The sequence below is a fragment of the Channa argus genome, chromosome 1 (genome assembly GCF_033026475.1).
Source record: "Channa argus isolate prfri chromosome 1, Channa argus male v1.0, whole genome shotgun sequence".
Lineage (NCBI taxonomy): Eukaryota > Metazoa > Chordata > Actinopteri > Anabantiformes > Channidae > Channa > Channa argus.
Window position 1 is genome coordinate 33,785,776 of NC_090197.1, and position 17,190 is coordinate 33,802,965.

The window sequence follows — 17,190 nt, forward strand, 5'->3', positions numbered from 1 at the left end:
AATCTCCAAGTTATCGGTTTAAATCAATAATGCTGTTTTAAGTTGAGTCCAGATTTCCCGTCATGCACATATAGTGAACACATTAAGCAGCATTGCCTCTGGCATGTCAACTAGCTGACGAGTAGCTTGTTCATTAACAAACTGTGTGCAAATAAACAACCTTCACTTTCTCCAGCATTTTACAGAATGCGTCCAGCAGAAGTTCTGTTTTGTTTATTTCCTTACGGGACTTAGAATCCAGGGATCTCTCCTCCACAGACTTGGATCCAAATGCAGGGAACAACAAAACCTTTTGTACCAACATGGCCTTGTTTTTGATTTGCCAAGCAAATTAGGGTCTATTTTTTTCTTTTCTGTTTAGTCACCTCGCAGACTGGCCCCTGTGGCCTTGAAATCCCACAGAAATCCCAGGGTCAAACGCTGTGTCACAGTCTGTGTCACAAGGGTGACAGTTAGAGACAAACTCACAGAGACTGGGAGATCAGAAAAGCTCCTCATCCTAATCCAACAGGTCTCCCACCTCACTCCTTTGAGCTGCAAAATGACAAATACTGCACTCTGTGCTGCTCATTATACACAGTACATCTAAAAAAAAATCTAAACATTTTGTTACATTTTTTCTGTAATACTGCAATGAGGAGCATCCCATTCTATTCAATTTTATTTTATATAAATGTGGTATAAAATATAAAGAGACAAACCTTTTCACATAGGTGGTGAAAATGTCTGGATAATTTTCACGCAAACATGTGTTTACTCTCTCAACATCAACAGAAGCACAAAATTTTTTTGAAAGTTCATTTATTGCCACATTTTAGATTTCAAAGACACGTGGAAACAATGGAAATTCCTTCATTAAAACATGTGTTTGGGATATCTGAGTAGCACGACTTTAAGAGCACAAGCTTCCATGAAACTTATAGTTTAAAAAACTAAACATAGGAACATCTCTTGCATGTTACTTCAATACAGATTTGTGAAAAGAGGAACTGTTCTTTCACAAACATTTTGGTTGATCAATGGTGCTGTTACTCTTTCTCAGTATGCTCCATAATTTCAATAAAGTGATCCTTTAAGGCCTTCCTCTTAATTCATCAAAAGAAAGTACAGTGCAAATACATTTTTTAAAATTACCTCAGTAATTTATCTTTAAAAGACGATAAATATGTAATTATATGTGTGAATTATTTCAGTTACATACACTCCAGCATCCACCACATTTGTTATTGACACTTTTTCTCTTGAACTAGTTTATTTCTTATAACTACTGCTTTTCTGTTTATGAGAATCATAAGTTTGCGTTTAACCACACTAGTAATATTTATCAGTAACCTGTTAGTTATTAATTCGTGTATTTGCTGCTTTGGCACCAGGACAAAAAATACACCAATCAGCCACAACACTAAGTACACGTGCAATTTAATGCAATCCAATCCAGCAGCTCTGCCATGAATTATTCTGTGTGTTTATACTAGAAAAGGTGGTTCTAACGTTTTGTGTACCCTATTGAAAATGAATGAGGTGACCAAAACTTTGGAACCACCTCTTCTTATAATCCACTCGTTTGACTCCACTACCCACTATGACCTCAATAATAAGCACGGAGCAAAATTATCACCTTTTTGACAGTTTCAAACTAAACTGATATATTATTACCTTGTAAAAGTACAAGTCATGGCAGTGCCACTGTTTTGGATTGTACTAAATTGCACAGGTGCTTGTAATGTTATAGCTGATCGGTATATTGAGTAAAATTCTTTAGCCCAGTGACAGATATTTGAAGTTTTTTTTGTCTTCTTGTTCTAAGTTTGCAGTGGGTTGGCGTTTTCTTAGGATCTCTTCCATCGGATGGCAGAAAAAATGGCATGGAGGAAGTAGAGAAGAGTGGCCACATAGGACATCACCTGAAACAGACACAGCAGTTTTATTTTTTGTATTATCATTTACAAAGCCGTCTGATTTCTGTGATAACAAAGTTCATTTAATTTTATAATCTTTTACTTATTTAGGAACAGCATTATTGTCATCATCAGCTCTGGACCGATCACTAAACGTAACAATGCTTCTGACAGGTTAATGCAAAGAAAAAATTACTTTTACATTTCATACTTTAATAACAATTAGCTGAAGTGAATCTTAAAAGCAGCTCTTTTACTCCGATACCAAGTGAAAAATCTAGATACTCTCACAATTAATCTCTTCTATAGTTTTGTTGCTATACATGTATTCCTCAAGATAATTAAGTTTAGCATTCTATTAGTCTATCATTATACTTAATTCCAGAAAAATACCTAATAAATAATAATGTCATATTTTCAATTCCCTAAAAAGTTGGGACTTTTTCTAAAAGATAAATTTTTTATGTTTGTAAAATATTTATACCTTTCTGGATTATTCCATGTTAATTGGTATCCAGTGAGGGACCCGTGACAGAGTATAAAAGGATTATATGATCTGCACAGTATGTGTGTATGGGGGGGGGTCAACATACCACTGCAGCAATGTCCAGTCGGTAGAATGTGAAAGATGATGCAAGTGTTGAAAACTCCGACAATAATTGTGTGATGATTGCCAGATCCACGGACGCACTGAGGTAGAACACAGCTGCCACAAAATGAAAACCAACATCCTGCAGAGAGGGAGACAAGAAGCAGGGGGGAAAGTTAGTGAGTAAAAAAGAAAAGAAGGACAGGAAGTGAGAAATGGAGGAATAACAGCAATGAGTAATTCAGAGAAAATAAAAAAAGGATAAGCCAAGAGGTTGGGAGGAGAAGTGGAGACAACTAGATAAATGTAAAAACTCTGCATCCCCATTAATGAACTAATTAAATTTTTATTTTATTTATTTTTGATGAAGGAACTTTTGTACTTGCTGAATTTGCATTAAATATTACATTGATTAACAAAAGTCTTTTACTCTATTTCACATTAACAAAATCCTCTCGGTTGGTCCTTGTTCCCATTTCTATGTTTGTGGGACATGTGGTGCAGGTTCAAAACATCTTGAGATGACTCCACACAGAAAGGGTTGGCCAGGGTTTGAATGTGGGACCCTCTAGCTGTGAGGCGGCAGTGCTAACCACTCCACCACTGTGCTTCCTCATTCTCCCTCTTTTCCTTTGGGCTGTTCCCTTTCAGGGGTCGCCACAGCGAATCATGTGCCTCCATCTAACTCTATCCTCTGCATCCTCTTCTCTCACACCAACTAACTTCATGTCCTCTCTCACAACATCCATAAATCTCCTCTTTGGTCTTCCTCTAGACCTCCTGCCTGGAAGCTCCAACCTCAGCATCCTTCTACCGATATATTCACAGTTTCTCCTCTGAACATTTATAAACCACCTCAATGTGGCCTCTCTAACTTTATCCCCTAAAACATCTAACATGAGCTGTGCCTCTGATGTCTGACCTCTCTTAGACACTTCCATACCTCCACAGGTATGTCATCAGGACATACTGCCTTTCCACTCTTCATCCTCTTCAACGTCCTCCTCACTTCACTATTACTAATCTGTGTTACTACTTCCTGATCTTCACCAGTCACCTCTTCCACTCTTTGTTCCCTTTCATTGTCCTCATTCATCAACTCTTCAAAGTACTCTTTCCATCTTCCCATCACACTCCTGGCACCTGTCAATACATTTCCATCATTTTCTTTAATCACCCTAACCTGCTGTACATGCCTCCCATCTCTGTCTCTTTGTCCCCACAACCTGTACAAATCCACCTCTCCCTCTTTAGTGTCCAACCTAGCATACAAGTCCTCATATGCTCTTTGTTTGGCCTTTGCCACCTCTACCTTCACCTTACGCTATATCTCCCTGTACTCCTGTCTACTCTCTTCAGCCCTCTCAGTGTCCCACTTCTTCTTAGCTAATCTCTTTCTCTGTATACACTCCTGAACTTCCTCGTTCCACCACCAAGTCTCCTTGTCCACTTTCATCTTTCCCGATGACACACCAAGTACCCTACTACCTGTCTCCCTGATCACATAAGCTGTAGTGGTCAGTCATCACAAGCACTTCCTGACTACCCAGAGCCTGTCTCAGCTCCTCCCTGAAACTACACAAGATTCTTTCTTTTTCAACTTCCACCACTTTGTTTCCCCCCCTATGTTCCTGCCTCTTCTGGAAGAAAGTGTTCACTACAGCCTTTTCCATCCTCTTTGCAAAGTCTACCACCATCTGTCCTTCTGCGTTCCTGTCCTAAAGACCAAACCTGGCCATCACATTCTCATCACCTCTGTTCCCTTCACCTACATGTCTATTGAAATCTGCACCAATCACCACTCTCTCACCTCTGGGGTTGATCTGCATCACTTCATGACTTTCTTTATAAAATAAAATATAAATAAAATTGTAGCTATTAGAGAAAGAATTCACCAGATTTTCCCCCCAAATATTACAGGTAGATCTTCATGTACAGCAGTGCTAGAATCATCGATAAGGCCCCAATCCCTCTTAGACTGCTTTTTACCCATAGATCTCTCTGAGCTAACTTTTACCTAAACAATTATTACCTCATCTAAACCAACAACCTGTGTGCTAGACCCTATTCCAACTAGACTGCTCAAGGAGGCTTTATCCTTAATAGACACATTCATATTAGATATCATTAATCTATCTTTCGAAGCAGGATATGTACCACAGGCCTATAAGGTAGCTGTAATTAAACCACTACTTATAAAACCCTGTTTTGACCCAGGTGTTTTAGCCAATTACAGACCAATATCTAATCTCCCCTTTATTTCTAAAATAATTTAAAAAGTAGTTGCAAAACAATTATGTGACCACTTTTACAGGAATAGTTTCAGTCAGGATTTAGAGTTCATCATAGAACAGAAACAGCACTGGTAAAAGTCACCAACAATCTTCTCATGGCATCAGATAATGGATTAGTCTCTATGATTGTTCTGTTAGATCTTAGTGCTACATTTTATTACAGAGACTGGAACATGAAATTGGGATTAGAGGAACTGCACTAGGTTGGTTTAAATCGTATCTATCTGATAGACTTCAATTTGTTCATGTTAATGATGAATCCTCCATGGACACAAAGGTTAGTTATGGAGTTCTACAAGGCTCTGTGTTAGGACCAATACTTTTTACTTTATATATGTCTCCTTTAAGCAACATTATTAGAAAACACTCCCTGAAAACAAAACTGAAGTCATAGTATTTGGACCTAAAAATCTCAGAAATATGATGTCCAACCATATCATTACTCTAGACGGCATAAGTCTGTCCTCCAGTGAAACTGCAAGGAACCTTGGAGTTATTTTTGACCAGGATTTGTCCTTTACCTCACATATAAAACAAATCTCTAGAACAGCCTTCTTCTTCTTCCACCTACAGAACATGATCCTGTCTCAAAGTGATGCAAAAAAACTGGTCCATGCATTTGTTACCTCTATGTTGGACTACTGTAATTCCCTATTGTTGGGATGCCCCAGTAACTCACTAAAGAGCCTGCAATTAATCCAAAATGCTGCAGCAAGAGTGCTGACTGGAACTAGCAAGAGAGATCATATTTAACCTTCACTAGCTTCTATCCATTGGCTTCCCATTAAATCTAGAATATAATGTAAAACCCTGCTTCTTACATATAATGCTCTGAATGGTCAGGATCCATCATATATAGAAGACCTCATAGCACCATATCATCCCAGTAGACCACTTCAATCTTAGAATGCAGACCTACTTGTGGTTCCCAGAATTTCCAAAGGTAGAATGGGAGGTAGAGCCTTTAGCTATCAAGCTCCTCTCCTGTGGAACCAGCTCCCCGTTCAGATTCGGGAAGCAGACACCTTCTCTACTTTTAAGTCTAGGCTTAAAACCTTTGTCTTTGATAAAGCATATAGTTAGTTATAATTATGCTGCTATAGGCTTAGACTTCAGGGGGACCCACCCCCCGATGCACTGAGCTCCTTGCCTCCTCTTCTCCCTCTCTTCTCCTCTCACCCTGCAATTGTAACCACTAGATGACATTAACTCTGTGTGTTTTCTCCCAACGTTGTCTTTGGCCTTCTCTGTCCCCCTCGCTCTGTCCCTTTATGCAGGTGTCCCCGGCTTTGAAGCTGTGTGTCTTCCAGTGTGCAGCTACTGGTCTTACCAACCTGCCCAATGTTTTGTTGTTGCTTTTGTTGCTCTGTTCTTTTCTCTCTTCACTTTCCATTCACCTCAACCGGTCAAGGCAGATGGCCGCCCACCCTGAGCCTGGTTCTGCTGGAGGTTTCTTCCGTCAAAGGGAGTTTTTCCTCTCCACTGTTGCTCCAGGGGGACTTGTTGGGTTCTATCTATACATCTTTATAATCTTGACTTTATTCTGTAAAGTGCCCTGAGATGACTTTGTTGTGAATTGGCGCTATATAAATAAAGCTGAATTGAATTTAATTGAATTGAACTTCATCTAACTCACTCCAGAATTTCTCCTTCTCTTCTACCTGACTTCCTACCTGTGGGGCATAACCAATAACAACATTGAACATCACACCTTGGATTTCCAGCTTCTAAATGAGACTTTTAAGTAATGTTAGTTGGACTTCTGACACAGACCTAAAATAGACTTCCTTGGCACCTGTCCTTGTTTAGTGGGTTGTCCACTTATAGCACTGAAGGCTTTTAAAACCAGCAAAAACAAATGTGTTTGACATAGTATTTGGGCTGTCTTGTAAATTTTTCAAAATCCTTTAAAATTACTAAAATACTATCTTTTAGTATATATTTATATATAATACTAAATTTTAGAGTGTATAAATAGTAAGCTGGAGCAAATCCCTATAGCCAAAGTACAAAATGATGTGGAAAGTCTTTGTCTGATTTGAATTTACACAGTAAATCAATCAGAGATTGAGTAAGTAGAACATTCAGGCGTCCGCATTCTTTGGACCATATACTCTGTCAAACCATTTATCCAAAGGGTCTCACCAGAGTGGGCCAGATGTAGCTCTTGTTGGCTCCACAAAGGAATATGAAGAACCAGATTGTCGTCCCCAAGAAGCAGAAGACAGAGACGAACATCACCCAGCCCAGTGGGTTCGGTGGCGTGACGTAAGTTGATGCCACAAGGATCCAAACCAAACCTCCAAACACCTGCAGACGGGGCGGGGGTGGAGGGAGAAAGAGAAGAGGACAAAGAGCTGAATGAGAAATGTGATTTTGTCAACTAGTGAGCAGTCCCGAGATAAATCAGAGAAATGTGTCACTTCCTGTGGTGACTATACCCATCATTCTGACTGTTGCTTACTGATACTGAGCCTAAACTTCTTCTTTGTTTCTACATGATGAGACCAGGCTAACCTTGGATATATATTCCAGTGTTGCGCCTTGAAACCTGCGTTAACAGATTTTTTGCTCACTTAGGAGCAGCATAAAATGACACAATATCATCTTTAAAGTTTTCTGGAGTTGGGTTTCTTACCCTTTGTTCAATTAAAGGCTAATATTTACTTTCTTTCAAATCTGACACCATATCTGTCCATCTCCTATTTGTTGCTAAGAAGAGGCTGGGTCAATACTAATAGCACGTTACTACAACCAACAGTTAATACTGCAGTCAGGAATCTTCCTGTAGCTGTAGTAATTATGGCACAAACAAAGGAGAAAGTCAAGTGGTGTCGTTACAGAGAGAGTTCAGTCGCATGGGGAGGAGCAGTAAATTCAAATTCAAGATTTTAACTGTTTTTTAATGTAATAAATCTCCAAGTAGAATAGACATTTCAGACTTTAAAAAGCTCATGCTTTATGTGCTTTATGTGAAAAACTAGTTCCCTTTAAAATAAGGGCTAAGCATAAAAATAATACACACATAAATACATACAACAATAATGTTCCTACACGGGTGTATTTTCACAGTTATTCTTACTCCTCCTTTGACAAACATTTTGCTTTAAAAAGTCTTTGGCATGCAGATAGAGCCTAAGCCTCCCACATTTATTTGTTCTTTTGTTTAAGGCCCTTTGAAATACTTGATTGCAGGAATAACATTTTTGCTTTTGTCTCTTATGGTTTATCGAGCAATAAGATTAATAACGGTTGAATTCCATTTAGCTTCTTCGCTTTTAGGCTCCTGGTACTGTCCACAACCTGATTTTTGGTTTACACCAAAAATTCAAAATAAGTTTTAATAAATCTACTCTCAACAACAGTTACACCAAAACTCCTACTCTTGAAGTTTCTTAGTAACTTCAAACACCTTAAGTAAAAAAATTCAGTGTTGTATCATTTTCAGTAAAACTTTTCAGTCTACTTTATGTGCAACGAAGATCCAGGAGAGAAACTGACTATGAGGTAAAAGTGAAATGAAAGTGCTTTTTTTGTGTTTTGTTTCACCAACCTTGAAACCAGATTTCAATCACCTGTGTCAACAAAGTTGAAAGTCAGAACATTTCGTAATTAAGCAGCTATTGTAGCTCGCTGACCATGTTCGCTCTGACCACATATAAAGAATGTGCCACACCTTGAATGGAACAATACACCTGCGGGTAGCTTTGTCATGGTACATCGATTTAAGCTTTAAAACGTCTGAGTCTGTTCCAATGGAACTGAAACAGTTTTTACTTTCATGCACATTGTGAGTTTTATTTCTTCAGAATTCAGCCCTTTGGGGTTTAAACAATATCAGTCTACATAAGACGCAGATTAAAATGGTCGATTGGTGGAGAAAACAGGTGTTGTCATATGAACAGTTTATGTTTTATTATATAAACTAAATGTAACGATGCAGTTGCAATTAAATACTGCATAATCAATGTATTACATCATACAAATATTACTTAAGCTATCACACGTATCAGCAAATATTACATAATTTTATCTTGGTTACTCCATGTCAGACGTATCTCATTTATGTTCATACCAGGGAAACAATGTCCTTTCATGTCCTCTTGACTTCAGGTAAAAGGGAATTGGAGCGATACTAATGTTAAATGGTCTGTAGTACTTTTCTAACATATCTATATCCTCCTAGGCCTAACTTGAACCTTTTCTGACTGTAGCCTGTTACCTCAAGTGGCTGTAGTGGTGATTATGAGATATTTTATATTTAATGTAGACCACGCAGATCATAACCTGGTGTCTTTAATCTAAAAATATGATCTATAAAGTGTAGATAGTCTACTCAGTACGTTTACTTGAGTAAAAGATTTTAAGTGTAACTTTTAGTGGAGCAAGTGGAGTACTTGCATTTTTACTTGATTATTCAATTTAACTTTAACCACCTCTGCTAACAGTTTATCACATGTTGCTGTGTATGGAGCTGTGTTGTCCTCCATCACATCAGGGGACACGAGGACACACCTAGTCCATGGGCTGGTGTTTGAACCACGACAGACTTCTGTATCCCAGCCTGACACTCTGCCCATTTAATCCCATTTGATAACCAAACTAGTTCTGATTGAGCTTTGTTGTAGTGAGTATTTGTAACATATTGATGTCCCTAAAGTATTTTGTGTTGCCACTGCAGTGGTAGGAGCCAGTTGAAGAAAACCTACAACAATTAGTTGAAATTGTCTAGTTAAAGTTTTTAAATTTACAATGTGAACAAAATACATCATCATTTTCCAATCCAGTTTATAAGATGAATCCTCCCCCTCGACCGCTGCAGTACAGTTGACCTGTAAGTATTCTTGTATTGGATGATTGGATAAATATGTTTAAACTTTTGTGTCACACAGTTGGTGGGATTACCAGCTCAGAATTTAAAACTGCTGTTTTGTGATTGCTAAAGGCAGAGGTGTTTGAAAGTAATACCACCGTTTTATCATTTTCCTATTGGCCTCAACTTCTTACTTTTCTTTGTTGGCAGTTGATACATTGATCAGTTTTGATTCTAGGAAAACATCACTGAGCTGAAGCAGAAGTTGCCAAGCCGGCTCGGCCCTCACCAGGTTATCTCGCTTAAATTCAATTATGGTTATTTCGCCAGCTCTGACCAAACATTTTCATATTTGAGTAGATCAGCAGATCATTTTAGTTCCACAGGCCAGCAGCCAAATCATGTCAACTTTTGGCCAGTTTTTAATTTGCATTTCCTTCTGCCACTGAAGCTGTTCTTCCAGTTATGTCATGTCTTCCACGGTCCCTGAACAGAAACTGCAAATACTCACTTCTGAATGACTGATTAATAAATACATTTGCATTGATTAAAATGAATGACGTAACATGAAGTAAAATCTGATTAGCACATCTGGATTAACCAAGGCTGATGCTGCGCCTGGATTCTATCACTTTCTCCTTGTCTTTCCATTGACCAGTCTGCTGCTGAAAAAAAGCCTTAAATCTAAAAAAAAAAACAACCTCTAAACAGGTTTAATAAACAAAGGTTGTTCCCTAATCAGACTGTGATGATTACTGTGGCAAAACTGTACTACACTTGTCACTCCCAGTTTAGGGATTATCATTGGACAACTTCTTCTTTTCTGTAGACCTACAATAACACTAATGTATGTTAAGGGACTATTTAAAGTGAGTTTTTCCAGTTTCAAACTCCTTCACTGTTCAAGGTCTTTTTTTAACCTGTAGTTTTGCACATGCAAATTTGCACATTTTTATAGTATGAAAATGTTATTTACTAATTTTTTTGAAGCTTTTTTATTATGATGATGTGGGACACTTGGGTTAAATTATTACAATTTCTCACAGTAAAAGTAAACGTGTCCAGATGAGTACATTGCTTTAAATTTGTCTTTATGTTGCTAAAAGTTCAGTTTATCTTTTGTAAATGAAATATGTTTATTTGCATTTTATTATGTCTCAACAGAGTAACATCCAGAAAGAGTAGATTTAAGAGTTTTTAATTTCTTCTAACCTCCTTAATAATTTGTTTTATCAGCTCAGGTAAACAACACCAAACCTCTAATCTAGCTGGTTAACATCTCACTGTCTTCTACCACTAATCTGATGTCTGCTGAGCATTTTTACAAGAGAAGATTCCTATCTCAAACGATGAGTGTAGCAATGAAGAGAAGATGAGTTTTTAGAAAGGAAATAAGACCATTATCCACTGTAAACAGTGCCTGTACCCGAATTAATTAATGAAGTGAATGAGCAAGAATTAAACAATGAAAGAAAACAGAACAAGATCTTAGTCTCACCCGTGTGTGCAGAGACAAGACTAAATCCAAGTTAAAGGGATAATGTTTCAAACAAGAGAATGACAAACTCACAAACTCAGGAATGAAGAAAATATCTGGAATGGAGGAGAAGATCCTGCCTCCAGATGGCAGGGCATTGTCCGAGCTTGCAGAAGCCATAGTCCAAAAGACAAAATGTCTACTTCTGTGTGTGTTATTTCCTTTATGAGATGCATATCCTGTTTTGATCTTCTTTTTAAACACTGCCCTCATCTCCCCTGCTCTCTGTCCTCCTGTAACTTCCTCCATCTCTCCTCCACTCCACCTACCCATTAATTTCTCGGTTTAAAACAACCAGTTTGACAACTCCATTTTGTTTTTGCAGCAGGAGGACGCTTAGTGTGTGTGTTTGTAGTGTTTGCAGTGCTTGTGTTAATAAGTGGCACAAAGTGATTGTGAGGCGTTTGCAAATGTGTCATAACTTTTTTAAAACGGTGCATCAGAAAGAATCACATCCTTCAAACCTATGTCTCACATTTTCTTTATTTAATATGTGAAGAAACAGTGAACAGGACATTGCAGTTTAATCAACAGGTATTATGGCCCATATTAATTTAGCAATTTCTCCCTGTAAAATACAACCGTGTAGATGCACGTATCAGTGGTCAAAAATGACCAACAGATACAGTATGTATTACCATTTGGTGACATCTAGCCACATCTAGCAATTTAACCAAAACCCACAGACTTCGCGAGGAGAGAAGCAAAAATCCAAAATAATTTCTGCATTTTTTGACTCATTCCTATGGCGCTCCATTTTGTGGCATTCCATTCTGGACAACATGCAAGGGTTGTGACAGGGAAAACATCTGACATGAAAACGCATGTCAAAACATGTTCCGCTGTGGCAGTCTTTGAAGGGACAATCCAAAAGCCGTTGATCTATTTTAGTTGGGGTGGGTTGTGTAAAACAGGCTGTCATTTTGAAACCATTGTATGTGATTGTGTCTGCCATTTTGTTGCCTGGTGCCAAAAAAGGGTGTGATTTTAACAAATGCTTGTTTCTGTACATGACACCATGTTGAACCCTTTGTAGACACTACATACATGACATTGCTGCTTCATAATACACATACGGCAGAACATTGGAATCTTGTATATGATCCATTAAGTTGATCTAAATGGGGAAAATGTGTGTTTGATATCTCTCTAGTATATGCTATAGACTAACACGTAGCCTAATGTAGTTTTACCCATGGTAGAGAGCATGCATTTTTAGTTGCAAGGCTTAAAATGGGACCCTTTATTGGACATTTGCACAGACATGGAGGATTCAGAATGGCTTGTGTAATGAAAAACCCAGAATAAAAACCATAAAAACGCAAAATGAAACTTTAACGGTGTAGTTTAAGGACCACGTTGAGTTACTTTTACATACCAAACATGTCAGAGATAGCGTTTGTCATTGTGAATTCCATGTCATACATCTTCACTCAAATAGGACCACTGACTTCTAGACATTTGGCATTTTGTGTTGATTGGTAAATGTTCATCATGCTATGATGTTGTAGAGTGAGTGTGTTTGAGCTAGGAAAAAGGTAAGTATAAAGGTATGTAATGCGATTACAATAAATGAAGTGGTTTGAAGTGAAACGAGAGCAGGCAAAGAGCAAACAGAAAGGAAGACACTGGGAGTGGTTGGGTTTTTTTATTTGTCATCTGTAACACTTTAGTTGTAAAAAATATAAAAGAGCTTGTAAAGTTTTTCCTGTCTTTATGTTTAACCTGATGCAGTTCTGCAAGTGATGGTATAAATTCAGCATTGTGCAAGTCTGCGTTTGGAGATCAGATCACATTTATGACTAATTAATTCCGAAAATCCTGTAATTCCACAAGGTTAACTTACTGTTTATTAATGCTCTGTGTATGTGTGCAGAGGGTTAAGACCTGTAACTAGATCCACCATGAAATCCAAGGTGTGGCCAAACTTACCTGGTTGGCTTCTTGAAGAGTGTCAGCGTGTGTTTGTGGGGTGGTTAGAGAAAGATCAAATAAACCATTAAACATTCTATAAGTGAATTTACGAGCTTTAAACTGTCAAATGCTTGACCACTGTGAATCTTGGTGGGTTGGTCACAAAATTATTGCTGTTTTCAAGTTTTATGTGCGCAGGTTAAAGTCAAACTAATGACGTATATTGAGCTCCATAAGGTTTGGGAAAATCAGTTTGCCTTTGTACTGTATCATTTAAGATTAGGACGTTTACGTGGTTTATTTAAGGATATTTTCAAACTTTTTCCTTTTACCAAACCATCTGAAAGGTTTTGTTAATAACTGGAAAACATGAATAAAAGTTGCTCAGGGATTTGACAGGGCCAATGTGATTGCTCATACTAACGTGTTATTTTAAAGCTTTTCTAAATTATATTTACTGTATAAATTCAAATCATGGATCAAATCACTGTGTACAATATGGAAGAAATCACTAATATTCACAAACTTATTAATAATTAATACATACATCTGCTTTAAAATCTTTTATCTCGTTGTTTGGGATTTGAACCATACAACTTTACTGTTTGAATTATTTTCCAACTCTCATTAGCAGTTGCTGAGGTTGAGTGGACCCTCACTCCATTTTGTCAGGTGATAAGAATCACTCAGCGTGTGTCAGCATCTGCAGAATAAAACAAGTTTTTCTGTCTGAAGAGACATCTTGCATTTACGCATCATAAAAAGTTACAGAACGAGTCACTGCACAACAAGAAAATGCACGTACGTCATTAGTACGAATAAAGTTAGCTGAGAGAGCAGCGAACCGAAACACACACATTGAGGTTAAACATTCTTCAAGTTGAACAAACTTAACTGAAAGCAAAATAAAATGTGCCTGATTGTTACTACAACAAACTGAACTCAACAAAGCTTTCAACACAGTTCCTTAAAAAGGATCTTTAATTTGTCGAATCACAAACTTAAGGGAACAGATTTTGAGTAGTTTTTTCTATAAATATGTAATGAAATGAAAATAAGAGCTGCTGAAAGTAACTTTTTTTATGCTCTACTCTGACTTGCATTCTGGAATTAATGTGCTAAGGAAAAGCCACAGACATACACGAATAATTCAAAGTAAAGGATGTTACAGTACCACTTCACAGTTTGGTCTCTGCACAGTGCAAAACACAGATATGGCACTGTGGGGATCAACAGAAAGTTCTAGTGCGTGTGTCTCTGTTTATTAGGCGACAACACAAGACACTGACATTGGATTGAGACAGAGATCAAGAGTCAAACCGTTTTCTTACACAATAGGTTTTGTATACTGTGAAGGGTTTTAATCCCTCGACAAGGAAACCATCACGCTGTGTTTGGCAGCTTGACAGAGAGACACACTCAGAGGCAAAAGCAGTAATTTGTCCTCACTCCTAACTCACTGTCATTCAGATGTATCGAGTCTGCTTCTATTGTCTATTGTCACCCACATAAACCCACATAAACATGACAATGTATTTTCTGCACAAAGGTGGCAGGATACTGGGGGGATATTTTCATGTTATGCGGTCTCTCTCTTCACAACGCACAGTAATTTACAATATGGGCACATAAAATAAAACAAATCAGACATCAACAAACTGAACAGACACAGACCAAGGCAATTAGTGAATAAAAGTCAAAGCTTCAGATGTACAAAGTTAAGTTTGCTGTTTCACTCATAGAATTTCTTCTGAGGGGCACGAAGCAGATTAGATTATTAAGAAACATCTCTATAATGCGTCATGTGGTGCCAAGTTACATATAATGCAGATAAAGGGTAGATAAAACTAAAAGCATGTGGAAAGCTGATCTAGCATCAGCAGATCGAGTCTCTGTGTAAATCAGCTTGCAATCAGCTTCCTCTTCAGCTCTGAGGCACAAATTCTTTTCATTTCATAACATTTTTGGATGAGTGCCCGGATTTTATGGACACTGAGAAAAGCCAAAGATTGATTTCAAGGCTATTTGATCTTGTCTGTAAAAAAAAGACCATTGTGTCTGTGGAGGAATGAGAGGAGGCGCAGGAGCTGATCAGTGTTCAAGGAACAGTTTGTAGGATGGACTTAGGAATATAATCCTTTTTGAATAACTAAAAATGTATCCATTACTCTGAGGCAGCACGGTGGTGGAGTGGTTACTGCTGCTGCAAGTCTGCACAGGTCAGGCAACACAACCTGCATTAATGGTGCTAAACAAATGTGTGGCTTTAAAAGGAATTTGCAATAAGGCTTATTATCATGTTAATGTTGACAGCCATATACAAAACACAATACATTCTTCCTTATTGTCCATGTATGTGTGTGTAACTCTATTGTCCACTGACAAATGTAGTTATTGGTTATTGACAGAGATGGTCAGGGCTGCGCCTATGGGAGTCTTTCAATACATGATGCATCAAAAGCAATTGAAATAACAGTACCTGCAATTATGTTTACATCTGTAATGAAATGTAGTCAGATTTCATCAAATTATGAACAATCGCACCATCTTTACTAAAAAACAAACACATGAGCTTGTGTTATTCTAGTCCACAATGAACACATAATTTAATATTTACACTGTGGGCTGGCCAAACACTGCATGAACCCCTCAGATATTAACACCTACAAACCTTATTAGAGTCAAACCTGCAGTCTAATCAGTGAACTAAGACTGGGTGTGTGGTTTATAGCCAAATTGACACATACAAAACAAATATTTTAAGTCTGCGGTTCACAAGAAGCATCTCACAACAATGAGTTCTCAGTCAGTTGTTGATTTCATAAAGTGGCAATTTTCATTTCTGTTTCAGTCTTTTACTTTCTATTCCACCAACCTGTGTGAAAGTTCTATGATTAAAACTGATGTACAGATGTGCAATAGAAATGATTTCAACAGAAGTGAGCAACATAGGAAATTTACAATGTGGGCAGTGAAATATCACAGATTATAAACATCGACAAAGAACAAGATCTAAGCGGATGTGGAGCAAGCTCCAGGTGTGGTCAAGAAACCTTAAGTAACAGGTGTTACACAAAATTCTGTCCACCATGATTACACAGACAAACCCACAAGAGGCAGATTGGAAGTGCACCACAGCTTATTATTGACTTTATGAAGTTGCATGAAAGAAATTGTCCAATTAAAACTCAAGTAAATGTTTAATGTTCACTGGTTTTGATTAAAACCTCATTTGTTTGTGCATACATTTTACTTTTTACTAGCTTAGCATTCAGAAATCACTGGCACTTTGCCTTGACTCTGCATTTTAACATATTGTTCTTTACAGTTTACTCCTTGGGAGACTGACCCATAAAATCAACATATTTAGTCTCACACATTGCTACTCTTCATTTCAGAGAATCAATTCAAAAGCTGTAATACCCACAACAGTGAATCACCCCTCAGGAATGACATTTGTCCCGAAACAACTGGTTTCGTTGCAACTTAATAATGACAAAGACTCCTGACCATTTCTTTGATTATGCAGGTGGACTTTTCTTTCATCCATTGACACCAAACAACTGTGTGGCAACGTGATATTTCTTTGTTATTATACAAAAGAACTTCCACAGGCAACTTCTGTCCTGCCTAAGTTGCTGAAAGAGTTTCCCCCTTTTTTTTTATTACTGGCTTTAGATTACTATCCCTTTCATGGAAAGCCAGTTTCTCAACTCTAAACAATATCTAGTGGTCACTACACCATGGCAATGAAGCAGGAATGTGGAAGTACGGGATATAAAGTATTATTTACCTGATAACATCTTTCAAGATGACTTCAGTTGTGGAGCAGAGATCTACAGGGTTTTAAGTGCATGTCAGTTCATGTTTGAACTAACAGGCTGTTTGAAGGGCAGAGGTTAAGTTGTGTTTGGTCACTTGTTAGCCCGCCACCTAGACTATCTTGATCATTTATGCCGTAGACCTCTATTGTTGTCCAAAAACTATTAAAACACATCAGCAAATGGGTCCAGTAAAGGATGCTTGTTCATTTTTAAAAAATGTGGTTGAAATATTTTCATCAAATGTTGGTCAAGTGTGCACAAAAGTGCTCCAGTGGAATGATGGTGATTTACATCGGTTTGGACAGTACTGATCCTAACCAC

General features: G+C 37.8%; 1 protein-coding gene across 1 annotated transcript; it reads right to left on the reverse strand.

The window, feature by feature from the left end:
- Positions 1–1,086: 1,086 nt before the first annotated feature.
- On the reverse strand, positions 1,087–11,314 carry LOC137132101 (myelin and lymphocyte protein-like). The gene is made up of 4 exons (XM_067514208.1): positions 11,165–11,314; positions 6,927–7,091; positions 2,492–2,629; positions 1,087–1,904 (listed from the first exon to the last, which is right to left on the reverse strand). Exons 1-4 carry the CDS (start codon positions 11,249–11,251, stop codon positions 1,830–1,832), a joined length of 465 nt encoding a protein of 154 aa, XP_067370309.1. The 5' UTR covers positions 11,252–11,314; the 3' UTR covers positions 1,087–1,829.
- Between the last annotated feature and the right edge of the window lie 5,876 nt (positions 11,315–17,190).

Coding starts and splice junctions, on each gene's coding strand:
- LOC137132101 (XM_067514208.1), bottom strand. CDS start 11,251: ATGGCTTCTGCAAGCTCGGACAATGCCCTGCCATCTGGAGGCAGGATC. Junction 7,092..11,164: donor TTTTCTTCATTCCTGAGTTT/GTGAGTTTGTCA, acceptor CCCCGTCTGCAG/GTGTTTGGAGGTTTGGTTTG. Junction 2,630..6,926: donor GCTACATCTGGCCCACTCTG/GTGAGACCCTTT, acceptor CCCTCTCTGCAG/GATGTTGGTTTTCATTTTGT.